At 34.1% G+C, this 22,914-nt stretch overlaps 3 protein-coding genes across 4 annotated transcripts; 1 reads left to right on the top strand and 2 right to left on the bottom strand.

The window, feature by feature from the left end:
* Nucleotides 1–7,851: 7,851 nt before the first annotated feature.
* LOC110774657 (probable long-chain-alcohol O-fatty-acyltransferase 4) lies at nt 7,852–9,718 on the bottom strand. The gene has a single exon (XM_021979222.2). The coding sequence runs from the start codon at nt 9,281–9,283 to the stop codon at nt 8,045–8,047; it is 1,239 nt and encodes a 412-aa protein (XP_021834914.1). The 5' UTR covers nt 9,284–9,718; the 3' UTR covers nt 7,852–8,044.
* Nucleotides 9,717–16,414, top strand: LOC110774658 (derlin-1). 2 transcript variants are annotated; one of them, XM_056836945.1, is made up of 7 exons: nt 9,717–11,073; nt 11,162–11,297; nt 12,141–12,211; nt 13,214–13,307; nt 15,043–15,180; nt 15,673–15,753; nt 15,835–16,414. In XM_056836945.1, coding segments are annotated over exons 1-6 (513 nt in total). In that variant the 5' UTR covers nt 9,717–11,071; the 3' UTR covers nt 15,745–15,753; nt 15,835–16,414. The 2 variants fall into 2 exon arrangements, with proteins under 2 accessions (XP_056692923.1, XP_056692922.1); XM_056836944.1 differs by lacking the exon at nt 15,835–16,414 and having other exon boundaries at nt 15,043–15,732.
* Nucleotides 16,415–17,827: 1,413 nt separating this feature from the next.
* LOC110774656 (uncharacterized) lies at nt 17,828–20,936 on the bottom strand. Its single transcript, XM_021979221.2, has 6 exons — nt 20,549–20,936; nt 20,236–20,421; nt 19,985–20,146; nt 19,715–19,909; nt 18,277–18,448; nt 17,828–17,993 (listed from the first exon to the last, which is right to left on the bottom strand). The coding sequence occupies exons 2-6, from the start codon at nt 20,362–20,364 to the stop codon at nt 17,968–17,970; spliced, it is 684 nt and encodes a 227-aa protein (XP_021834913.2). The 5' UTR covers nt 20,365–20,421; nt 20,549–20,936; the 3' UTR covers nt 17,828–17,967.
* Nucleotides 20,937–22,914: the final 1,978 nt, after the last annotated feature.

Genomic DNA, 22,914 nt, shown 5'->3' on the forward strand with positions numbered 1-22,914 from the left:
GTGCTTGTCGTGCCAAATTAATTCCTTGAAATAATCTAATATCCTGACCCAAAGATAACATACGTCCTAAAACATCCATGCAAAAGAGAAATAAATATGGGCATAAAGGATCCCTTTGTCTCAGTCCACACTTAGGCTTGAAATGCTGAGAAATCTTTCCATTAATAAGAACCTTATATGACACTGTTGATATACACTGATATCAAATGAATCCACAAAGAAGGAAAACCATATGCTTTTAGAACACGCAACAGAAATGCCCAGCGTATACGATCATATGCTTTGCTCATGTCGATTTTGATAGCAGCCAGGGTTGGACCATTAATTTTCCTTCCATTTATAAAATGCAAAATATCTTGAGTTAATAAGATATTATCACTCATATATCGTCTAGGAATAAAAGCATGTTGGGGTTCATAAATTAGATCTTTCAGATTAACCTTCAGCCGATTAACCAAACATTTCGACGCACATTTATAAACAGTGTTGCACAAACTAATTGGTCGAAGATGATTTACCTCTTCCGGATAGGCCAATTTTGGAATCATTACCAACAATGAGTGATTCCACTCTTTCAATAAAAAACCAGTCCTGAAAAAACTTTGGATTCCTTCAATAACAGAAAACCCAACTATCTTCCAATGCTTTTTGAAAAATTCAACAGACATTCCATCTGGACCTGGAGATTTAGAACCCTTAATATCAAACATAGCCTTTTTAATTTCTATTGCTGAAAGAGGCATAGTTAACCTTGTCGCCTCAAGATCCAAAAGCCTTTGCAAATCCATTTCCCGTAAAGCATAATCCACTTCATTATAATCTATATCACCATCATTCGTCTTGAAAACCTTTTTCAGATTATCAACCACAATTTGTTGTATATTGTCCTGTCCTTCCTGGAAAAGTCCATGTGAATCTCTCAAACGCAACACCTCATTTCTTTTTTGTCTCTTTTTTACCTTAGAAAAGAGCAATTTTGAAGGACATTCTCCACTGGCTATCCATAATTCTTTCATTCATTGAGACCAGTATTGAGGAATTAGTTTTACTTGTTCATTCGACTGGTGAATGAGAAAATTATAATGATTTCCTTTTTGTAAATTATTCACCTCTAAACTTTCTGTTGCCAGAGTGTTTATGAAATAGTGCCAATTGATACCCCATAATATTTTGTTTTGCAAGCACCACTATAGATGATAGTTCAAATCTTTTGTCCTATCATTTCTCTATTTTCTCTCTCTAGTTTTTGAAAGCATGATTAGTTTGCTTTAGTTGAACTAATGAAGTGGAATGGATAGAGAATGTGAAACAATTATGAGATAGAAGATTCGAACCTTTAATTTAAAGCATATAGACTATGCATTATATTTTTAACCCAAATTCTCTCTCTCCCTATTTAAAAGTTTCGTTCCTCCAATGTACACATTTGCCAAGGCCAAGGAACAATTGCTATAGGTTTCTTCTTCTTATTATTATTAAAGGTGAATAAAGAAGATAGTAAAGTTTAGCTTTTGTTAATCAAAAGTGAATAAAACATACTTTGTGGACTCATTTAAATGGAGAAATGGCTTTTTTTAATTAGAAACAAGATTTTGCGACAAAATGAAATACTCCCTTCTTTCTTAAATACTAGATTTTAGCCCGCACGATGCACGGTTTCTTTACCCACTTGATTCCCCAACATTCCTCTACTATGATTCCTCACCCCTCCCAAGGAATCACCCTAAAGATGGAATTTAATTTTTAATTATTAGAGTGTTTGATTTCGGATGAAGTTTTATATGCGTATTATTAGTAATAAATTAATAAAAATGTATAAGTGGCACCTAATTATTTATGGCACTCGACTTTTTTTTATTCAAAAAAAATTTTGAAATCTTATTTTTCATTGTCCGGAATCATTAGATTTTATACGTGGTGCTCTAATATTGGATTAGTGTTTGGCTTTGGATTGCATTTGTTTTAGATTATATTTTAATTTGGATGGATTTTATTTTAGATTTATTTTTTAATTATTAGAGTGTTTGATTTTGTATGGAGTTGTATATATTAATAATTAATTAAATATCTACGTGGCACCTAATTAATTATCTACATGGAACTCGATTTTTTTTAATTCAAAAATAAATTAGAAATCTTATTTTTCATTGGCCGAAACCAATAGTAATCCTAGGTGGCGGTCTAATATTTCAACAAATATGCCAACTGCTATATTTATATATTAGATTAGATTATTTTTTATTTTGGATTGAATTGAATTTATTTTAGATTAGTGTTTGATTTTGGGTGAATTTTATTTTAGATATATTTTTTAATTATTAGAGTGTTTGATTTTGGATGGAGTTGTATATATTAGTAATTAATTAATTAATTAAAATATCTATGTGGCACATAATTAATTATCTACGTGGCACTCGATTTTTTTAATTCAAAAATAAATTAAAAATCTTATTTTTGATTGGCCGAAACCAATAGTAATCCTAGGTGGCGCTCTAATATTTCAGCAAATATGCTTCCTATATATATATATATATATATATATATATATAGTAGTCTTATATGCACGCGATGCGTGCGAGATTATATAAAACCGTAGTATTACAATTAATCATCACAAATATGTAGTAGGCAAGAAAAAAATGTTCGCAAAGTTCATCTAAAGAAAAATTAATCGTCCCTATTTAAAAAATTATAAATAGTACCAAAATTTATTCATGCGCTTACATGATTAAAAATCAAAATCTTAGTACCAAAGTAACTAAACATATTTCTCCAGCTCTTTACGATCTTTTATTATACAAACTACGGAATCCAACTTAATTTTTAGGTTGAGTATCTTGATAGCACAATCTACTTGGCTGGAAATACCTGCATCCCCAAAAGAAATCAGAGACAAAAGATAACACATTAAAGAAGCACCATCAACAATACTATTGGACTGTAAAGGCATAAGGTGGCTAAATTTACCAATTTAAACCATATTAAGCAAACCCCCTGCATACACAAAACAAACAGGAGCACCGTAGTCCAGAAACAACCAAAAGAAGCTGTGCCCAATATGAAAACAGTAAAACAGATGCAAGCTACCAGCCTGCACTCACCAAAAAAACAACAGCAAGCCAACAGGCTCCCAACACACTTGTTCCATATTAAACAGAAGCACCACCAGACTCACTATTAAGGCACTAAAAGTACTAATTTAGCCCTCTGAAGACACCTCATGTAAGCTACAACCTGAATATCTATTATCTTAACCTGCAATTCAGAACTCGGTTTTGGATGAACCTGAACCTAAACCTGGTTATTTGTGTCTGGCATAGATTATGTTCTATTGGTTTTCTTAATCCTTTCTAGGATTCTAAATCTATTTTTCATTGAGTACTTCACTGAGGAGCATGGTTTCAACTGCTTTTGAGGTGATTATCCTCGAAACACGCATCTAATTGTTATGAGTTTGCATGATTGGTTTAGGTTGTGATTAAAGTGACCTTAAAATGATTACACTATGGTAAATTGGAAAGATTGGGACTTGAAGGATGTCAGCAGTACAGAAGAAGAGAATTTAACCTAACAGAAATTGAAATATGCACTGAGTGAGCAGAATTTAGAACGATGGGAACCCATCATGTGAAGATATGTATCGTGATAAAAAGAGTAAGGTACAAAATCTCGAAAAGCCACAGTTGGAAGGTGAATAAAGGTTTCAATATTAAATAGGTTGATTCCGATAATACTTAACAGAGTAATGAAGCCTCTTCAATTATATCACAACAGATGGGATCCTATAGTTATCCATCAAGAAATTTATGTACTTCATTCAATAGTTGAGCCAATAATGAAGTAAAATTGGAGAGTAAAATTGTACTCACGGGATTAACTCCACATTTCCTAATAGCTGAGCCGATTTTGAAGCGTTGAATCATACGCCTCTTTATAACTAAGCCATTCATAAGGACCCGCCTAAAAAATTTAAACATAAATTAGGAACAATCAATTACATAACAAAAACTATAATTAAAAAATTATAATTAGAGGATCCCATCTGTAATCAACATTCCATAGAAAATCTCTAAAAATCTAAAAGTATTTGCAAACTATAAATCAAGAACTTACGAAGCTGAGAACAGAGGAGAAAGATTGAGAAGCTTGCCAAAAAAACATGAAAGGTAAATTTTATCAGACGTTTCCTTGCCCTTTGATTGGTAGACAATGTGAGAGAGAATAAGCAGAAATACTAATTCAATGCCCTGAAAGGAGATCAGTTCTGACACGATTTCCATGTAATCCAAATTTAACCTAATTCAATCCAAAATGTCTTATTTTTCCAGCCATCAGACACCGAAACAGAAATCAAAATTTCAACCAGTTAATCGCAAATTGAATCAAATGCAAATTCACCAAATCAACAACACCGATATCACCAATCAATCAACATTCAAAAAATTCAAATGTGCAACTTTTTAACCTTTTTTTTTCAAAATTTCAGAAATTCCAAAATGCAAAAAAACTGACCTTTTCCAGCCTTGGAAGATTCAGGACCCCATAGCTACTGCTACCTTCCGATTTTGAACCAAACTAAACTCACAAAATAAACCAAAATCAAAATCCATAAACTAATAAACTTTTATCACTTGCTAATTATAGTCCATAGTAAACCAATCCACACCAATAAAAAGGCACAACATCCAGAGAATTAGCAAAACACAACAAACTAACATACATAAATCTCCAAAGATGAATCAGATTTTAGTGTACATGACATTACCTTCCATCCAGGAGAAATTTCTAAAAAGTTCACTTAAATCAGGGTGCTTGGACCCCCAACAACTTCTTTCTTAGCTCTCATGCGCTTCACATGTTCACGCATGTGTAGTATCACAGAATAAGAACTGCTTAATAACATTCGAAGAAATTAGACAGAATTTGGAAGAAAAGGGGGAAAACATTTTGGGATGTGTACCAATCCCGAGATCATGCCAAGTCTGGGCAGCAACGATCTCCTTGACATCGATGAAATGATCCTCTGGTTCAACTTTGGAGTTGGGCTTGGGCGATACATTTGTTTTATTTGCTTTGCAAGACCGTTTATCTGATCATCCATGTTTCTAAAATAAGTAACATTAGCCTAAAATTTTAAGATTATTTATTGTTCCAACGACATCACCAGATAAACAATCCAATTAAATTCCCCAATTGAACAAATAGTAACACAAAAATAAGAAAAAGTTAAATGACATACTCTCTTCTCTCCAGCCAAGTAGACATGGCCAAACTTTCCTCGACCAAAAGGCTTTCCGATATCGAAACCGTTTAGGACCCACCGTTGTTTCTCCACAGCAGGAGCCTCTGCAGGTACCTGAAAACACACACACTCAGCCAAAGAACAAATGTTGAAAACTTCTCAATTCAAGACTACTTAAACTATATTGCAGTCAATTCATCGACTAACCAAAGCTGAAAATAAACCGCAGATTTTTCCACATTCATTCAATAAACATGCCTTATCTCAATATTATCTCCAATTTTTTTTCCAATTTCCCATTCAAAGAATGAACTAGCCGAAACAAAGAAACAAAATAGATGCCGGAAATTAGAAAATCAGTGCCGAATTTTTCAAAAACCCTAGCCTCATGCGCCTCCAAAATAATTGATTGATGCCAAACAAAAAAAATAATTTTCGTATTCAAGCTAATAAATTTGTCATCTAATAGATGCAATTTTAAACCCTAATTTGAATATTGTTTCTCTGAAAAATCAAAACCCCAATTTTGAAATTCGTAAATGAAATTTCTCAAAAAATAACCTAATTGCTGAATACAACATTGAAAGATAGAATTAAATTAATCGTTTGCTAAGGAAAAATTCATCAAACTAATGCTGAATTTCGAGAACAAATAAACCATAAAAAGTTAGAGAGAGAAGGAGAGAGAAATGTACCACCACTGAATCAGTTGTGGATGTAGCAACTTTTTGTAGACGTGGTGACAACAGAGGCGTCGAACATCCGAGAGATTTTCCGACCACATCTCGCGAATCAGAATTGTCGGAGCATGGGCGATGAAGAAGATGAATAATCCAGATCTTCGAAGTTGGTGGTTCTTCAGTGTAAGGGGTAACAATCTGTTAATTTTTAGAGTATGGATTTCTAGGGTTTGTGAACGGTTTGAGAGTTGCATAGAATCAGAGGTGAATGATTAAAAATCTTTACTTTTCTTAGTGTAGAGAGAACTACATGATTCTTTACTTTTCTTAAAGGAGAGAGAACTACATGATATGAGACCATGAAGCGGCGGAGGAAGGAGTAGAGTGAATTGCGAGTCTGCGAAGGGTTTGAGAGGAAAGAGTGGAGGGCTGTTTTAGACATTTTGATGGGGGACACGAAAAGTGTTATTACCATTAAGCCCTCAGCTGTTCCTTTATATAATAGAGATATATATTAGATTAGATTAGTCTCATTTTGACTTTTTTATCCGTTTTAACTAAATATTTAAACTTAAATATCTTTAAATACGTACGTTTACAAAATATAAAATTTTGATAATGTTAAATTACACAATGAGACGAACAAAACAAGATCACACATGTATATTTTGATGTACAAATGGAAGGAAATTAGAAGATTATCTTCAATTGTGAATAATGTTAAAATTCCAAAAGGGACTAATATTCATAACAGAGGAAGTATTCAAATAGGAACGGAAGGAATATATATATATTTTTTTTATAATGTTTTCATTTTAAGTTACTTTGACAGTGTTCAATAGTTTGGCCAAGTTATTTATGGAAGGTACTAAATGCAGGTAGTGTTTTACCTAAATGCAGAATAACTTAAAATTATTGAAATATTATTTTTCTTATATTGCCTTGTTCTAAATCTATATTTTTTCCATCCAAAAGCTATATAAGCCTTTTAATACTCCGATTCAATAACTTGTAAAAGAAAAGCTCGTCTTGTGCTACAAATCGATGAACAACAATGATAAATTACGCAAAGACGACTATTTTACGTTACGTAATCGGATATTTTTTTTCAAATCATATTGGAGAACGAATAAACATAAAACGAACCTGATTTCTGGGACGCCGAAAGTTTATTCTGGCACTCAAACTGGACCGGCGGACAGGATATCCGGCACCCTAACTGCCCCGCCGGATAGGATTTCCGGCACCCTAACTGCCTTGCCGGATAGGATTTCCGGCACTCTAACTGCCCCGCCGGATAGGATTTCCGGCACCCATACCGCACCGCCGGATAGGATATCCGACACCCAAACAAGACCGCCGGATCCGATATCCGACACCCTAACTACACTGCCGGTAAACTTGCCCGGCCATTATTTCATCCACCAAATTACAGACTATTATTAGGCAAAATAAACTGAAAAAAACTATTTGAGCAAGATACAATATACCTTCAAGAGACATAAGGGAGCATCAATGGAGTCTACAAGGTGAAAACCCAATGAAGAAGATGAATGAGAAGTAACCGACGACTAGTCGCGTCTGAAAGACAAGGGTTTTTTTATTTTTAGTTTAGGAGGCTATTAAAATTTTATTGGGTATTTTTGTCTTTCTTTTATTTTTAAAGTCATTAAATAATTCTGCATTTAGGAGAATTCGTACTACATTTAGTACCTGCGTTATTTATTAGCTATGGAGTACTAACAAAACATGTCAAATTAACAATTAATGATATTTTAGGGTAGGGACTAAAGTAGTAAAGTTGAAAGACTACATACAATATGTCACAGATTTGAATCTCCATCCAACATTAAGTTTGAATCTCCGTCATTCATTTATAACTTCTTCTTTTTTTAACAGGAATTTGTATTTTTCATTTTCACTCATCCGCACCAAGAATAATCAGTTAAATTAATTGGAGAATTGGACTATAGAGGGAAAGTCTTTACATTATTTTATAAATTTAAAACCAAATGAAAATTGTACAAACCCTCATAATTTAAAAAAATTTACAATTCTTTTTTTTTTCCGTCAAAAAAAAAATAATCTCTGAAGTCCAAACAAATGTGCCGCGAATAAAGATCTAAAACAGCACTCGTTTAACATACGCGCCGATAACTGCGTACTCCCCAAGCCCCCTTGTATCCAACCCAGCCTTCAACAATGGCGGCAAGAACAGCCAAAACCCTGTTCCCACCACAAACACCGCCGTTGCAACACCGGAAAACCACCGTGGGGGAACCCGCCATTTTCTCTGTCTTCCATACTTTTTAACAGTGATCTCAACGCAAAGGCAGAATCCATGAAGTAGAAAGAACCACGTCGCCTCAAAAGTGGGACCCACGCGTCCAAGATAGTAGAAGATGAGCTCATGCATTAGCGCCGACACAATGAACGTTGCCATCACCGCCGGAAGCGGGGCCGCCTCACGGCCGATGACTCTGGAGGAAATTTTCAATGTGGGGAGGTACACCGTAGGCCTGAGAATGCTGGTTACCATGAGATTCCATCTTTTTCCCCAGAAATCTTGGAGAGATGTTGATAAAAGGGGTTCATTGAATTGGGGTTCTAATTCTAAGCCTAGGAAAATTTTTGCTGATTTCGCAAGAATTGCTAGGATTATTTCTAGTGCAAAATAAATGTGGAAAAAATAAATTAGCCATAGAATTTTTGGATGAATTTGAACAATTTGATCCCTATAATCATAAATTTTGATCATTAAAGCTAAAAGAACAAATTTTATAAGGTAATTCCGAGGTGAAATTTGGGATTTTTGAGGAGATGGGTATGATTTATTTTGTGATCTTTGATCTGGGTTTTGTTCCTTTTGTGAAATCTGGGATTTTTTAGGAGATGGGTATGAATTATTTGGTGATTTCTGATCTGGGTTTTGTGAATTTTTGAATTTTTGAGGAGATGGGTATGAATTGTTTTGTGATTTTTGATCTGGGTTTTGATTAATTTGTGAATTTGGAGTGTTTTTGGGAGGTTGGATTTTGATGGGTAAGCAAGAAACAACTATGAAAAGAGGATATGAAATGGGATGATCAAAAGAAAGAGGAGGTTTACCAAATGCAAAAAGCAAGAGTTTGAAATTAGCAAGCCAAGCAATGAAGAATGCAGTAAAGCCACAAAAATGAATAGAAGTGAGATTTAGTGGCAAAATTAGGAAGAGTGAGATAACTGGAAGTATTGGCACTAATCTTGTGAAACCCTTTGGAGTAATCTTGCCTATAACATAACAGTAACTCAATGACACAAATATTGATAACCATACCTTTCCTAAGTTTTTCAACTCATCTTGTGCTAATTCTACTACCATTGCTTCCAAAACTGTTGTGTCTGATTGATTTAGGTATTGGCCGGATAAATTTTGTTGTTGTCGTCGTTGTAATATCCCCTTTTTTCGCTCATCAGATCGATTTTGCTCCTCTTGAAGAATTTAGAAGTAGTGATTTTCAATGGAGTTGACAAAATATTGTGGTTGGTGTTTGATTATCTACGGAGTAGAACTTTAGACTAAAGAGTCAAAGAGACCCAAGGGCTTAGGCCAAAGTGGTTAGAAGGTGCTGGGAAATAGAATAACAACCACATTTTGTCTACTTTAGCAAAAAGTTATAGGGCGTTCTTCAATTGTCCATTGTGTTTTCTTCTTAATGTTGTTTTTTGACTTGAACAAGGACAGAGCATTGGAAGTTACTTGGATTGTTTTCTTTTGTGGTTTTCACGTGGGAAATTGTCTGGCCAAGGTGAGTTTGTTGCGTCGACACATTAATAGTCGTACTATATTCATTTTGTACACTATTTATGGATCACATGATGGCATATTATAGGTGTAATTTTTTTAAGTAGCAATTTAATATAATCCTAAATCTCACGCTGTAATCGTAGTTTTAATACTAGCAATCAGCTTTATTCTGGCTTACAATTCGACTTTTGACTGGGATCATATCGTGAACTATTACTTTCACTAAAGATTTTGATATCATGTAAAAGAAAATCAAATGCATGTAGCAGGGATTAGTGAATATCTATATGCATTTTTTGAGCTTCAACAGAAAGCCTAAAGTTTTGTTGGAAGGTTACAATGTGTATAGGAACTCATGACTGGCCCCAGTTTGTTCAGCAATTGGAGTGTTTTTGACTTATAGTTAACATTGCTGAGCTATTGGATATTGAACCTTGATCTATAAGGTGGAAGTGGGAGCATTAGTTTGGAAGCTCGTGTCTTTTGAAAAACCTAATTTTTATGGTTCTGACTACTTCTGTTCTGTTTTCAATTCATAACTAATGTCTAGCCATGATAAGTGATATTTTCCCAAGAGAAAGGTAGAGTAAACGGTTAGCAGTGTCAAGCCCTAACACTTTCCATTGAGCTATTATATGTTGATGGCACCATAGAGTCTAGACTTGAAAAATCACATGGCTAGGGCTCCTTACAACTTACAAAGAATATATCTGTAATTCTAGAATTCCCGTGCAAGGTATCATGGAAGTGGATTTGTTGCTTGCTATAAAGCCACGTCACAAAGATCATGATCGAAAAGTTTAATAGAAGGTCTTCATATTATTGATTCAATATCAAGCCATTTGGAGATCTCCTATGATAGTTTAGCTCTGGTTTTTCTTCTCTAAAAACAACAAGGGTTGAAGCCTAAGCAAACACATAGGCCTTGATTTTATGGTGGTTTACGACAAATTCGGAAAGTATCACTTCTATGACTTTTAATCCTTTAATAAATGGTTTGCTGACTAAAGTTTGAAGGATCATGTTAATATTTCTGGAGCTGTTGGCCCTTTTTCTTCTTGAATTGTCTTTTGTTGTGATTTGTAAGCTATGTCATATTAACATGACATGAATTGTTGTAATATATGCTTCCCCACCCCCACCCCCACCCCCACCCCACCCCACCCGTAACCCCCATATAAGTTTGCTCTGCACAACTTTTGCTTCAAGATTGTATTTCTTCCAAGATAAACTTTTCCATTTTAAGTTGAAAACTCTTGCTTCAGAAAGCTTACTGACTTTTTGGTTTGAATTTGAGTTTGCATTTATTTTTTGAAGATCTTTACCTTTTTTCTTATTGTTTTGCACTGACTTCTAGCCAACATGTGGGTTTCCGTCACCCTGCTATTTGGCAAGTGTAGAACCTATTACAGTAGTTTATGTCCACTAACTTACTTTGTATGTTTTTTTAAGGTGGTATCAGTCACTCCCTCCAATAAGCAAGGGTTACGGGACCCTATGTCTTCTGGTCACAACAGCATCTCAACTGAGTGTACTCAATCCTTACTATATTGCATTGCTCTATGGAAGAGTGTTCAAGAATTTTGAGGTACAGTTCACATTACCCTGTCATTTAGTACAGCATATAAATCTCTATTGATCTAACATATGCCTGTTAAACCCTCAATTCTATATTGTGTTTCATTAATATGGAGTATTTCATATAAATTGTCTTGTCTTCACAAATTGTTGCTCCCGACCCCTCTTATCAAATTTGTAACCCCAAACTCTGCTATAAAAAGTTCATTACAATTTGGGTACCTGCGGAAGGGCTTTAAGATTTTGAGACTACATGTGAAAATTCTGGGTTGATATGGGTTTTTTACCCAAATGAAATGGCAATGGGAGAGGCTTGGTAGGGTTGTCTTAGTTTTAGACAGCTGAAAAAGGGTAGCATATGTGGCCTTGTACTGATAACTGGTAAGTGGGGATCTGACTACCATCAAGGGAAGGGGAAGATGGGATGTGGGAGAAGGGTACTTAAGGCGTGATGAGGAGGGATAGGGTCCGGAAGGAAGATTGGGGGAACTTCACTAGAATTGAACTGTTGTTTGGGTAATTAGATACTCATATTTTTCCTAGTAAGGTTATAACCAAGGCAAGTTTAGTTTCTAGCACATTGACATATGTTAAGGGTGAAGTTGTTAAGACAGCTTTCCTAGACTGATTTAATTCCGTTTAATGGTGTACAGATCAAAAGTTTACTTCATTATACCTTCTTTTCTTGTCTATAATTCCCTTTTCAAGTTTTTCCAATTATTTTCTTACTCACAAAGTTGTAAGCAACTTATTTATGAGTCACTGGTCCCATCATACCTCATTTCTGGTTGGTTTTACCTGATTGTTTACCTCTAACTAATACCTTTTTTAACAATTGTGCATTGGTTACCAGGTGTGGCGGCTTTTTACAAACTTCTTTTTCCTTGGTTTTTCTATCAACTTTGGAATTCGCCTGCTGATGATGTGAGTAGTTTGCCTGATCATAAATTTGAAGCGGAATTACTGCTTTTCTCTTTGTTTGTTCTTTTCATTTGGATGATTTGTCCCTTGTTTTTGGTTGGGGGGGGGGGGGGGGGGGGGGGTTATTATCAGCGATTGGAAAACCACAAAAGCATGGGAATGGGAAACTCCCTCAGGTGCTAGTTTTGATTACCCATGTCATTTTATGCATAATGACCTGGTATCGATACAAATTTGTGAATGTTACAAATAAAAAGGGTACCCAGTTATTGAGTGGGCTTCTTCTCCAGATTCTATCATATTCAAGAACTCTTGGTCACCATCCTTCTGATTGCACGCATTTCGACAGTCACTAGTTTTGATTATTCTTTTTCCTTGATAAGTGGTATCAACATTTTGGATGACTTGAGAAGTTGAGAGGATGCTCATATGGGGTCCAGCCACGCCGAACTGCAAATAGCTAGATACCATGGGGTGCATGACATGAACGGCATGACATATTTTCCGTCTTTCCTTTTTTGGACTAGAGAGGGTGTTTATGTCTTTATGAGCCCCTGAAAACAGGGCTCTTTGATTGATTTCATTATACTCTAGATATAGAAGTGTTATTTCCCCCAAAAAATCTGATGCATAATGAAATTATGAATATGTTGAAAGTATGTAGTTTGTGTGTTTGTGTCTGTGATTTTTGCATTGCATATACAGAGGCCCATGAACTTTCTTTGCATTGTTATTCTTGGTCTATTTCCTCCTCCAAAATCATATGGTGGAGTAATTACAGTGCCTTTATCAATTATCATCTCTGTTACTTTTATGCTTTTCTTTGTTTTCCCTCATTTTTCATGATAATCACCTTCTTAGATGTTATAGCAAGGTACAGAGTTCTCTCTGAACACTCTCATATTCAATATTCCGTTTCCTTCTATAGTTAAAAAAAATCTTGGTTTTCTGTGGCCTGATGTATCGTACTCCTTTTGTCTTTTATAAAAATTCTTGATGTAACAGAGCAAGATATGGAGTTCAATTGGAGCAGGGACCATTCCAGAGGCGGACAGCAGACTTCTTGTGGATGATGATATTTGGAGCATTCAGTTTGTTGGTAAAAGAATCATTGCATGTTTCAATTCTCTGCTCTATTGGCATGTCTGTTATCTTGTTTTCATTAAAAAGAAGTGTGCCTGGGGTTACTATGATTAATACTTAATAGCACCCACATTTATAGTTTTTCTTGGACTTTTCCTTCTGAGTTACACAGAAGTAGCCATTTAAAAATAGAAATAAGAGTTGCTGTTGTAGATGCAAGATAAAATGAGCATTAACACATCTGAAATAGATATTAGAGTTTCTCAGGTTGATGGATTTTGTTACCTTGAAGTTTGAGGGATTTTATTCCTATTCCCTGTCATTTACCCTCCTTTCCTCAATAGACATCAAATTTAGTTAATCATTACTCCAATTTAAATATCTATAACTATATACTAAAAGAGACACCAGGAATGACACGTGTCATCTCCTGGTGAATCCTTACTATTTTTCTTTTTTAAATTCCTTTTCATTAAATAATAACTATTATATCAAATATACTAGATACTTAAAAAAAAAAAAGATAAAATTCAATTTACAAAAGATTGTTTATAAAAAAAACGGTGGAGCTGCATTATCTTAAATTCCCTACAAAATAGCATAGAAAAGAATAAAAAGAGATCTAAAAATAATGTGTAGCTGCAATATCTTAAATTTAGGGAGAAAAAAATATACTTCGTATATTAGTTAGAGATTGCTGAGATAAATTAATCGGATAGTCTAAATGTACTAATATTAATATTAGTGCGATGTGTAACATTAATATAGGAAACCACAATAATACTTTCCATGTGGTTTCCATAAAATTAGTATATTCAATACGCTATTATTGTCATCAAAAAAAATACTCCGTATTAATGATTGCTGAGATAAATTCCTGTAACAGTATTATTTATTTTAGCTTCCAAAAATATAGGAAATCACATCAGCCAATATATTTTTAAGAAAAAAATGGATAAAACATCTATTACTATAAAAAAAAAATACCGTAAAAAAATAAATATCAAACTGTTTAGATTACGTAAACAGCCCATAAAATACGGATGGCTATAAAAAATATCATAAAAAAGATAAATACAATCTGTTCAGATTACTTAAACAGTCCATAAAATACGGATGACAATTTTTTTTTTTGGTGTACCATCCGGTTCACCCTTAGGGCTAATCCGGATTCGGGGCGAGTTCTGAGTGGATAGGTTCCATTCCCCTCCCAATTGTTGTTGCGGGGGATCGAACACGGGTCCTCCCTACCAAGTTCAGCCTCAATCACCACTGAACCAACAGTCAATTGGTAAAATACGGATGACAATAGGTAACACATAAATAAATAAAATTACAAAACGAAGTTATTCTCTAAGTTCCCTACAAAGTAGGTAACAAATAAAAAAAATATTCTACAAAATAGAAAATTATGTAGGTTCCCTGCAAAATAGGAATGCATAGAAAAAGATAACATAAATATCTTTGAAAATATTACGTACAAGCGTTTAATTTATGCGTGCAACAAAAATTATAAAATACTCTCTGCTTATCCAGTAATCCCTAGAATCCAGAATAATCACAAATAATTAGGGTTACACCTAATTCCACCAGCCATAAACAACAATATATATACTCCCTACTCATCCAACAAATACTACCACCAAGCAACAATTATATTAAACGTCGTAATTCCATCATTCAAATTGTGCTATATTCGTGGCTTATTATGTTGCTAACTAATTTTTTATTTTACCTTTATTGTATAATAGGGAAACAAGATTCAAGCTTTTATAAAAACGGCTTTTATTGCGAAATTTAAGGATGTTTTAACCCAAGGAGAAGCATACAAAATCTCAAATTTTAGTGTTGGAAAGAATGTTGGAGACTATAAACCCACGATGCATCTGGTTGGATCGATCATTCCTGTACATGGTTTTGATTTTAAGTCTTATGAGGCATTAAAAGATCTAGACAACAATGTATTACTCCCTCTGTATTTTTTTAAGGGATACACTTGTCTTTTCCGGCCGTATTTATTTAAGAGATACACTTGCCATTTTTAGTAACTTATCAACCCCACCATTTAATTAAATAGTACATCTAATATACCCTATCACCCACCATCCCATTAAACAAATATTTTCATAAACCCACCCCACCCTCCACCCACCAAAATGACAGGGTCCCACATATTTAATTATTAAAATATCTATCCAACCCCACTTGCTTTATTATTTTATTTCATTCAATTATTCTTCTTATTACCCGTGTCCAACCAAGTGTATCTCTTAAAAAAATACGGAGGGAGTAGTTGGTATAAAATATCAACTTATTTTTTTAAGTATTATTTTAATTTAGGTATATTATTTAGTGTCATTATCGTTTTGTTTGTGAAACAGATTGTATTGGATATCTTTCTGGAATATTATCAACTGATCAATTTACTAGAGATGGTAACCCACAAAAAATGAGGATTTGCAGTAAGTGTATTTCCAATCTTTTATTAGGAAAATACAATTATGATCATTATTATACTAACTTTGTTGTGTTGTCAAATTTAGGAAAAATTTATTGAGTTGCACTTTGTGGAATCAATATGCTGATCAATTGTTGGAATACTTATCTGATCATCTAAATTGTCAAATTTTTATTGCCATCCATCATGCAAAAATCAAGGCTTTTCATGGTATATATATATTATTTGAGTTGTATAAAAGCATCGATTGCCATCTTATGTATTGATTTGATTGTGCTTTCTTATACATTTGTATTTCTTACGCATTTAAAGAGAGGTATGTATATTTGTGTATTACTACTATATATTTTTCTTATCTAAATATACTATTCTAATAATGCATACTTGCAAATAAATTAGTATGGAGTAATTTTATTTTATTTCTAATGAATATAGAACTGATTGTGTAGAAGATGAAGGGGAACAATGAGAAAGCTCATCTTTGGCGGTGGAACAGCTTATCATTTTCTTTTTTTTTTTTTTTTTTTTTTTCTTTTTTTTTTTTTTTTGTTTAAGACCTATTCAAATTAAAATACTACATAATATTGTCTCATTAGATTATGGGATTTGGTGCAATGCAACGCTTTTAAAAAAAATATTTATGTCTTTTTCTTTTGCTAATAGTATATCCATATTTAGTATAAAAAAATAAAATTGTTTCATATTCATGTATGTATTCATGTTATTAGTAGATATATTGTTCACCTATGCACCGTAAAAACATCTCAAATTAATAATTATTCGAATTATTTGAAAAATGGAACATTAGTGGTACGGAAAATTAGATGAATTTGAATGATTTTTTAACAAAAATATGTATAACATGTCAATAATTTTGGATTACCGTGCATGACACGGGTCCTATACTAGTTAATACAAATATCAAGACATGTTAAATCCTAATTGTTTAGGGAGTGATTTAACGATAATAAAGAGAGTAGGGGTTTAAGTCTTTTAACTTCACATTAGATGTATAGCTTTGCATCTCCTTTTCTTATGGCATTAGAAACTAAAAGAGATGAGAATAACTCGTTACAAAAGAAGGTTGGACTACCTATGCCTCATGTTCTTGTAGTTTCAAGAGCGATGCACATACATTTTTCGAGAAATGAGGATGTGTGCCGCAAACTTGTGGTAGGACACTCGCAAACCTAGAATCATCCCACAAACATTGTGAACTACTCTTTAGAGGAGGGCAGTGGCCAAACCGGTTCTAGGATGAGCAACAGAACTCTTACCTTTGAAAGCTAGAAACTTACGTACAAGTGTACAGCCATTTGAGAACGGATGATAAAATTATACAGGATTACAACTCTTGCACTATAAAATGTTGCAACTACCTTTTCATTATTTCTGGAAGTGTATCTTGCAAACACTGAACTAATTGAAGTATAAAATCCTATGTACAACCAAATTGAACAACAAAAATTGATGGCAACATTGCCATGTTTGACAACAGATGGTAACTTGGTCATTCAACGGAGGTTTTCAATGTTGGTCTTGTAGCTCATACACTTGAATGTAGGCCTCCGAAAGAGCAACCATCTGGGGAAGTGTCTCCGAAACATGCAAGTCCCGCACCTCATACCTGCACAGAAACGAAACAGGAACTGAAATGAGCCGGAAAGCGCACGAATATTTTAACAGTTCGAATGAATATTTTAACAGTTCGAATGATATTAGCATAAGAAACAACGCGGGAAGGCGGGACATTATAGGAAGAAGATACCCCCTCAACCTGAAAAGAATTGTAACTAATAACATATGCAGATATGCTGGTTTGAGATATCCAAGAAAATGTCACATTCATAGAGGTACCAAATATACCCTCATGGGAATGAGCAATTATTATAGAGGTTATTAGAACATGGTTAATCCTTGATAATGAGGGAATAAAACAATGCGTTAATTATTTCCAGAACAAAGCCACTCAATGAAGGAGTTTATAGTTCCTTTTTTTTAACATCAGGAGTATATAGTTGTCCAAAACAACAAAAGCATTAAAAAGTTAAAGAGGCACCAAGTTACGTACCATTGTTCCTCTGACTTCCTTTGAACGAAGACTCTGTACGACCCTTCAATGGGTTCGCCATCATGGACAATGTTTGAGATTAAATCGTATTTTGAACGAGATTTTTCATCATCTTCTGGTGTGGGCAAAGGGGTATAATCCTTCAACTCAGAGATTTTTCACAGGAAAATTAACTGGCAAGAAACATTTGTGATGTAAAATTAGGCAAATGAGTCAAAAAAGTAACGTAATAAGAGAAGTGGAAACTGGAAAGGCACACAGTGTCGCAAGTATACACCTGATTTACATATTGGACACAAGGTAAGTATAAGTTTGACAAAATACTGTTTCAGTTGAACACAAGGTAAGTTGCACTAAAAGGAAGATAAAGAAGATAATTAGAAAAACCAACTTTGTGATGACACAGACTAGTCCCATCACGAGCACCAAAATAATAGGACACAACATGATACATACCAAGGGTGGGATTCTTCTCAACAAAGAAGTTGTTCTTCGTGAAACGCTGCATGTGCACAATAATGTAAGGTGGCAGTTTAGTTACACGATATCGCATCCTAGCTATTTGAGGACGCACGACTTCTGTTATGGTCTCCCCGTCAAACTTGTTCATTATGTTGAAAAGTGGAACCTAAGAAGAACGCAGATGTGCCAAATCCATCAGTTACCAAGAAAAGTAAAGCGAAAAAGATGAACACATTAACATAAATGGTGAAGCCAAAAGACATACATGATGGATGCCTACCTAGAAAAGAAACCCAGTCTTTTTACAGAAATTTAACATTCTATTTTTTGACAAATCAAGATATACATACTGAAGAACAACTTCAAATTATCTATAGATCGTGATTTGTGATTAGATACAAATCAGTAGTGAGGATATAACCAACTTTACAGGAGGGCATAGCTACAACTGCTAGCAAAGCCATAATTTTCCACCCACCAAATAGTCAGCTAGCACATTCAATGTTACAAGTGTGAATGTGTGACCATTATAGAAACATCTAACCAGGGAAACTCCCTCCTAGATTATCATTTATTCAAAGTTAAGACCTTAATATTCAACAAAGCCTCCCAATTCTGCCACCAAGAATCAAAGGGATGAGCATAATGGGAATAGTGCTCTGGGAAACAAAGGTATTCTTAACCTTACATCTCATGCTTTCTCTCTTCTGAAGCTGCTGCTATAACAGCCCCAGAAGAACCGAAGGACACAATCTACGGAATACTAATTTAGGAAAAGTGGCAGAGGATAGTACCGTTTATACAGGCAGACATTGAGGTTCCTCTTTTAGTTAATACGGCAGAAATGATGATTGACTTTGACTCTTTACAAAAAGGTAATGCCAGACAATGCAAAACAGTTGAAAGAACAGGTATATAAAATTCGAAAATGATAAAGGTCGCAACATGCGACCTTTAAGCCGTGTCACAATGATGATGTGGCATGCTTATGTGTTATGATTTAAATTGAAAATTAAAATATTTAACTTATATTTTTTATTATACATGTTATAAAAAAAGGTAGGAAAATCTTAATATTCTAATTTTTTTCCTTTTTTATATCGACTACCTTATTTACATATTTTCGTAGTAAAAATATTGAATTAATAGTAAAAATATTATGATGACGCGTAGCCTACGTGGCGCTTATATGTACCAATTAAACTGCGACACGTAAGATTGCGACAACTAAATGTTGTCGCAACTTGCGACCTTTATCATCGTCCTATAAAATTATACGCATTGCAACATGACCCACTTTCGGTCATCCAAAAGCCTAATTACAGCTGCACTACCTCAACATGTGAATAAATGAAATGAAAAGCAACACACACTCAGAATCCAAAAAGATTTCAACAATCTGAAACCATGAGAGCAATCAAGCATTAGATACCTGAGGGATAATATTTTTTTCCATCACGTCTTTAAACAGTGGCGGAGGAGGAAAATCAAGGGGTAGCATTAGAAATGGCATTTTGGAAGTTTCTCTGACAACATTAGGGTTTTGGGATCCACCATTCTGATCATCCCCACTTTCTCTTCTCTCAGTACCTTTACTCTGCATCTCTTTCACAACCTCCAGTTCTCCCTGTTGTGTTAGTCAAGTTAGATAAGAGTGGTAACATGTAATGATACCAAATATGTACATAGATGGAGACATTACCTGGAAGCACTGATGAATGATACTCGTATTTTTCTTTTTGAGTGCTTTGTGAAGGGTACGAAGGAGCCATGTCAGAAAAACAAGTGTGTCAGATTGAGCACCTATTTTAAACTCTTTGTTACTCGCTTTCATCACAGCCTGCAAAAATTCATGGGGGCTCACCTGGAATGACAAAATCAAATTTTAACACACTGTATTGGCTAGTGAAATATTACATTCGCAACTGAAGCAAAACATAATCATATTTATACCTGTCCCTTAAAATTTCTTGCATGCCAGATTTTACGAGTGAGCTCCCAAAAACGATGAACCAGGGGAGCTTTACAATGTTGGTAGTTCTCTGGGATCAGGAAAAAGTTCCTCAAGGGTGTAACTCGCATAAGTGCTTGAATTGTAACATTCAAAAAATCAGTCTCCTTGATGTTATTAAGTCCTACCTGAAAACAGAATAATTTCAAATGGCCATCTAATCTGCTGCAACACGGCATGACAAACTTTAATATTTATTCTTAACAGATAAATGAGGTCTATCGAGTCAGTCAAGAGTCAAGACAGAGGAAATACCAGTCCAGGGAGATAATCGGAGCCATCAAGAGCTCTTGCCCACAACTTGCTTCTATCTAGCTGTTCAACTTGTTCTCTGGAAAACCTGCATACAAGAAAGATCAGCCAAAAACAGTTTCTATACACCACATCTTCAAGAAGATCATATCTCTAGCACTATAAGAAAAATCACTTACTGAGGCAACACATTATTGCCTCTAAAAATGGAGATGTAGCTAGAGATTTTCAGCTGATTGATGCTAAAAATGGAGACATTTTCAGCTGATTGATGCTAATATTGTTGTTGATTCCCTTGCTGGAGATGCTAGGACATTTTCAGCTGATTGATGGTAATATTGTTGTTACCCATTAGTTTTGTTCAGAGATATAAGCCGTGTAATTGTTCCTGCACAGTTTATTTCTCACCTATTTTGCATTCAAATTTTAGAGGCTTTATTGTTAGTTTATGTTGTTTATAGGCATGCTTGGATTTGGTTACTGATATACAATGCTTATTTTGCATTCAAATTTTAGAGGCTTTATTGTTAGTTTATGTTATTTCTCCCTCGATTTCTGCAGAGCTTTCGAGTAATAACAAAGGCACACTACTACAAAAATAGGAATATGTAACTCTAGATATAGAACGGTTAAACATATTAAGCGCTTTGTAGGATTATATAGAACGGTTGTCGCTCACAACAGTTATGTGAGCGAGACAATACAGAGCGCCATTCTTAGATAGGCGTTTTGTTGGTTTTTACTTTGATAAAAAAAAAATTAAGTTAATAAATATAATAAGAATGTATAACGGTGAACGTGCCAACCGTTTCATATGTTTTTTTCTAAATATTCCCGCCCTCTACTACAATTTCCATGGAATATCTTTTTGAATTAAAATTTTTACCATCTTATGTAAAAAACGGATTATACATTTATACCCTAGATAACCTACCCCCACTAGCCGCCGCCCACCTCCACTCCACTCCACTTTGGGTTAATCTAACTCCTTTCTCTCTATTATTTCTTCTGCCTCATTTCACTTTGGTTCCATACATAAAAACTCTGCTTACCTTATATCTCTCTTGTTTTACAGATTTTTCATTGTCGTTTTTTTAAATTTTGATCTCAACCTCAGTACTCCCACACTTAATTGTAGGTAGATTTAATTTTGTCTTCTAACAATGGTTATGCTCTTTCCATTTATCTACATATCTCTTGAATTAGAGATCTGATTTAATGTTTCTTTTTTCTATCCCATTTCCCTAATTCTAATCATTAATTTATGTTTCAGTTGTCTTCCCTTTGAACTTTCACATTGAATTTGCTTGAGTACTTATGACATATTCGTTTTTTCGTGTTCGCTTCAACCGTAAGCCTCTACGCTGTCTCGAGTCTCGACATGCCGCTCCACTGATGGGTTTAAGTGTTATTTACTGTTCAATTTTTTAATCTTGATTGTATTTAATCATTATTACGATTCTCTGTTATTTTAATTCTTTGTTGAACATTGTGTTTTCCAGATTATGATGTTAGCATTGAAGATCATTTGAGATATGGAATTGGTGAATAACTGTTTCTGGATCAGGCAAATAACATAGTTTACTCTATAATATGTAATCTAGAAGAAGCTTCTTGCCTTTTGTTGAGTAATAAGGTTAAAGAATGAAAAAATGAAGATGTATTTCGTGATTTTTCCATGTTAATCGCTCACTACCAGCAATGATTACAACTTCATGGTAAATCGGGCTCATCAACTTCATGTGTTGAGGTGTTTCCGGGTGGAGAGTTAACGGTGGCAGAAAAGGTGGTAATTCCAAGTGTTGGGAGTTACTCTGTAAAAATAAATTCTAAATTTTTTGGGACTTGTATACTCTAAGTTTAATTTTCGTGACTTAGTAAAACCTTGAAGATATACTATAACACTATTGCTAATCTATAAGGGTTATTATTTTTCTAAATTGTTCTTAGGAGTTGTATACTATAACTTTCGTTTATGTTAATTAAGTTGTAACTTTTGTAACTTAGTACAATTTTGTTGGCATTAATATATTTTAAATTGTTAAATGTGAATAACAACTTGTATTTGGAAATTGGAGGTTGTTTTTGACTTATTCTTTAATATTTTTATTATAGAATATCCAAATTTCATTTATTAATTCCTACAAAAAATTATTTTTCTTTTTAAAAAAAAGGAAGAATAGAAAACGTTTATCATAGAAAATCGTCCTTTATTGTAAATACAAAATATAATGGTTAAGTAAGGTAACCGTTGTATATTCCTTCTTTATTTTCTTATTTTAGGAAGAATAGAGGACGGTTATGTACGGAAAACGCGCTTTATTATAGAGTATAGGAGATGGTTATGTACGTTAACCGTTCTATATTCC

This window comes from Spinacia oleracea, chromosome 2 (genome assembly GCF_020520425.1).
Source record: "Spinacia oleracea cultivar Varoflay chromosome 2, BTI_SOV_V1, whole genome shotgun sequence".
Lineage (NCBI taxonomy): Eukaryota > Viridiplantae > Streptophyta > Magnoliopsida > Caryophyllales > Amaranthaceae > Spinacia > Spinacia oleracea.

What these genes read in the sequence shown, in the direction of transcription:
- LOC110774657 (XM_021979222.2), bottom strand. Translation starts at nt 9,283, where the DNA reads ATGGTAGTAGAATTAGCACAAGATGAGTTGAAAAACTTAGGAAAGGTA.
- LOC110774658 (XM_056836944.1), top strand. An exon ending in GGAATTCGCCTGCTGATGAT is followed by an intron (nt 12,212 to 13,213) that starts GTGAGTAGTTTG and finishes TTGATGTAACAG; the next exon opens with AGCAAGATATGGAGTTCAAT. An exon ending in TTGGAGCATTCAGTTTGTTG is followed by an intron (nt 13,308 to 15,042) that starts GTAAAAGAATCA and finishes ATTGTATAATAG; the next exon opens with GGAAACAAGATTCAAGCTTT.
- LOC110774656 (XM_021979221.2), bottom strand. Translation starts at nt 20,364, where the DNA reads ATGCGAGTTACACCCTTGAGGAACTTTTTCCTGATCCCAGAGAACTAC. An exon ending in AAAAAAATATTATCCCTCAG is followed by an intron (nt 18,449 to 19,714) that starts GTATCTAATGCT and finishes CGTTCTTCTTAG; the next exon opens with GTTCCACTTTTCAACATAAT. An exon ending in TGAGAAGAATCCCACCCTTG is followed by an intron (nt 17,994 to 18,276) that starts GTATGTATCATG and finishes GTTTCTTGCCAG; the next exon opens with TTAATTTTCCTGTGAAAAAT.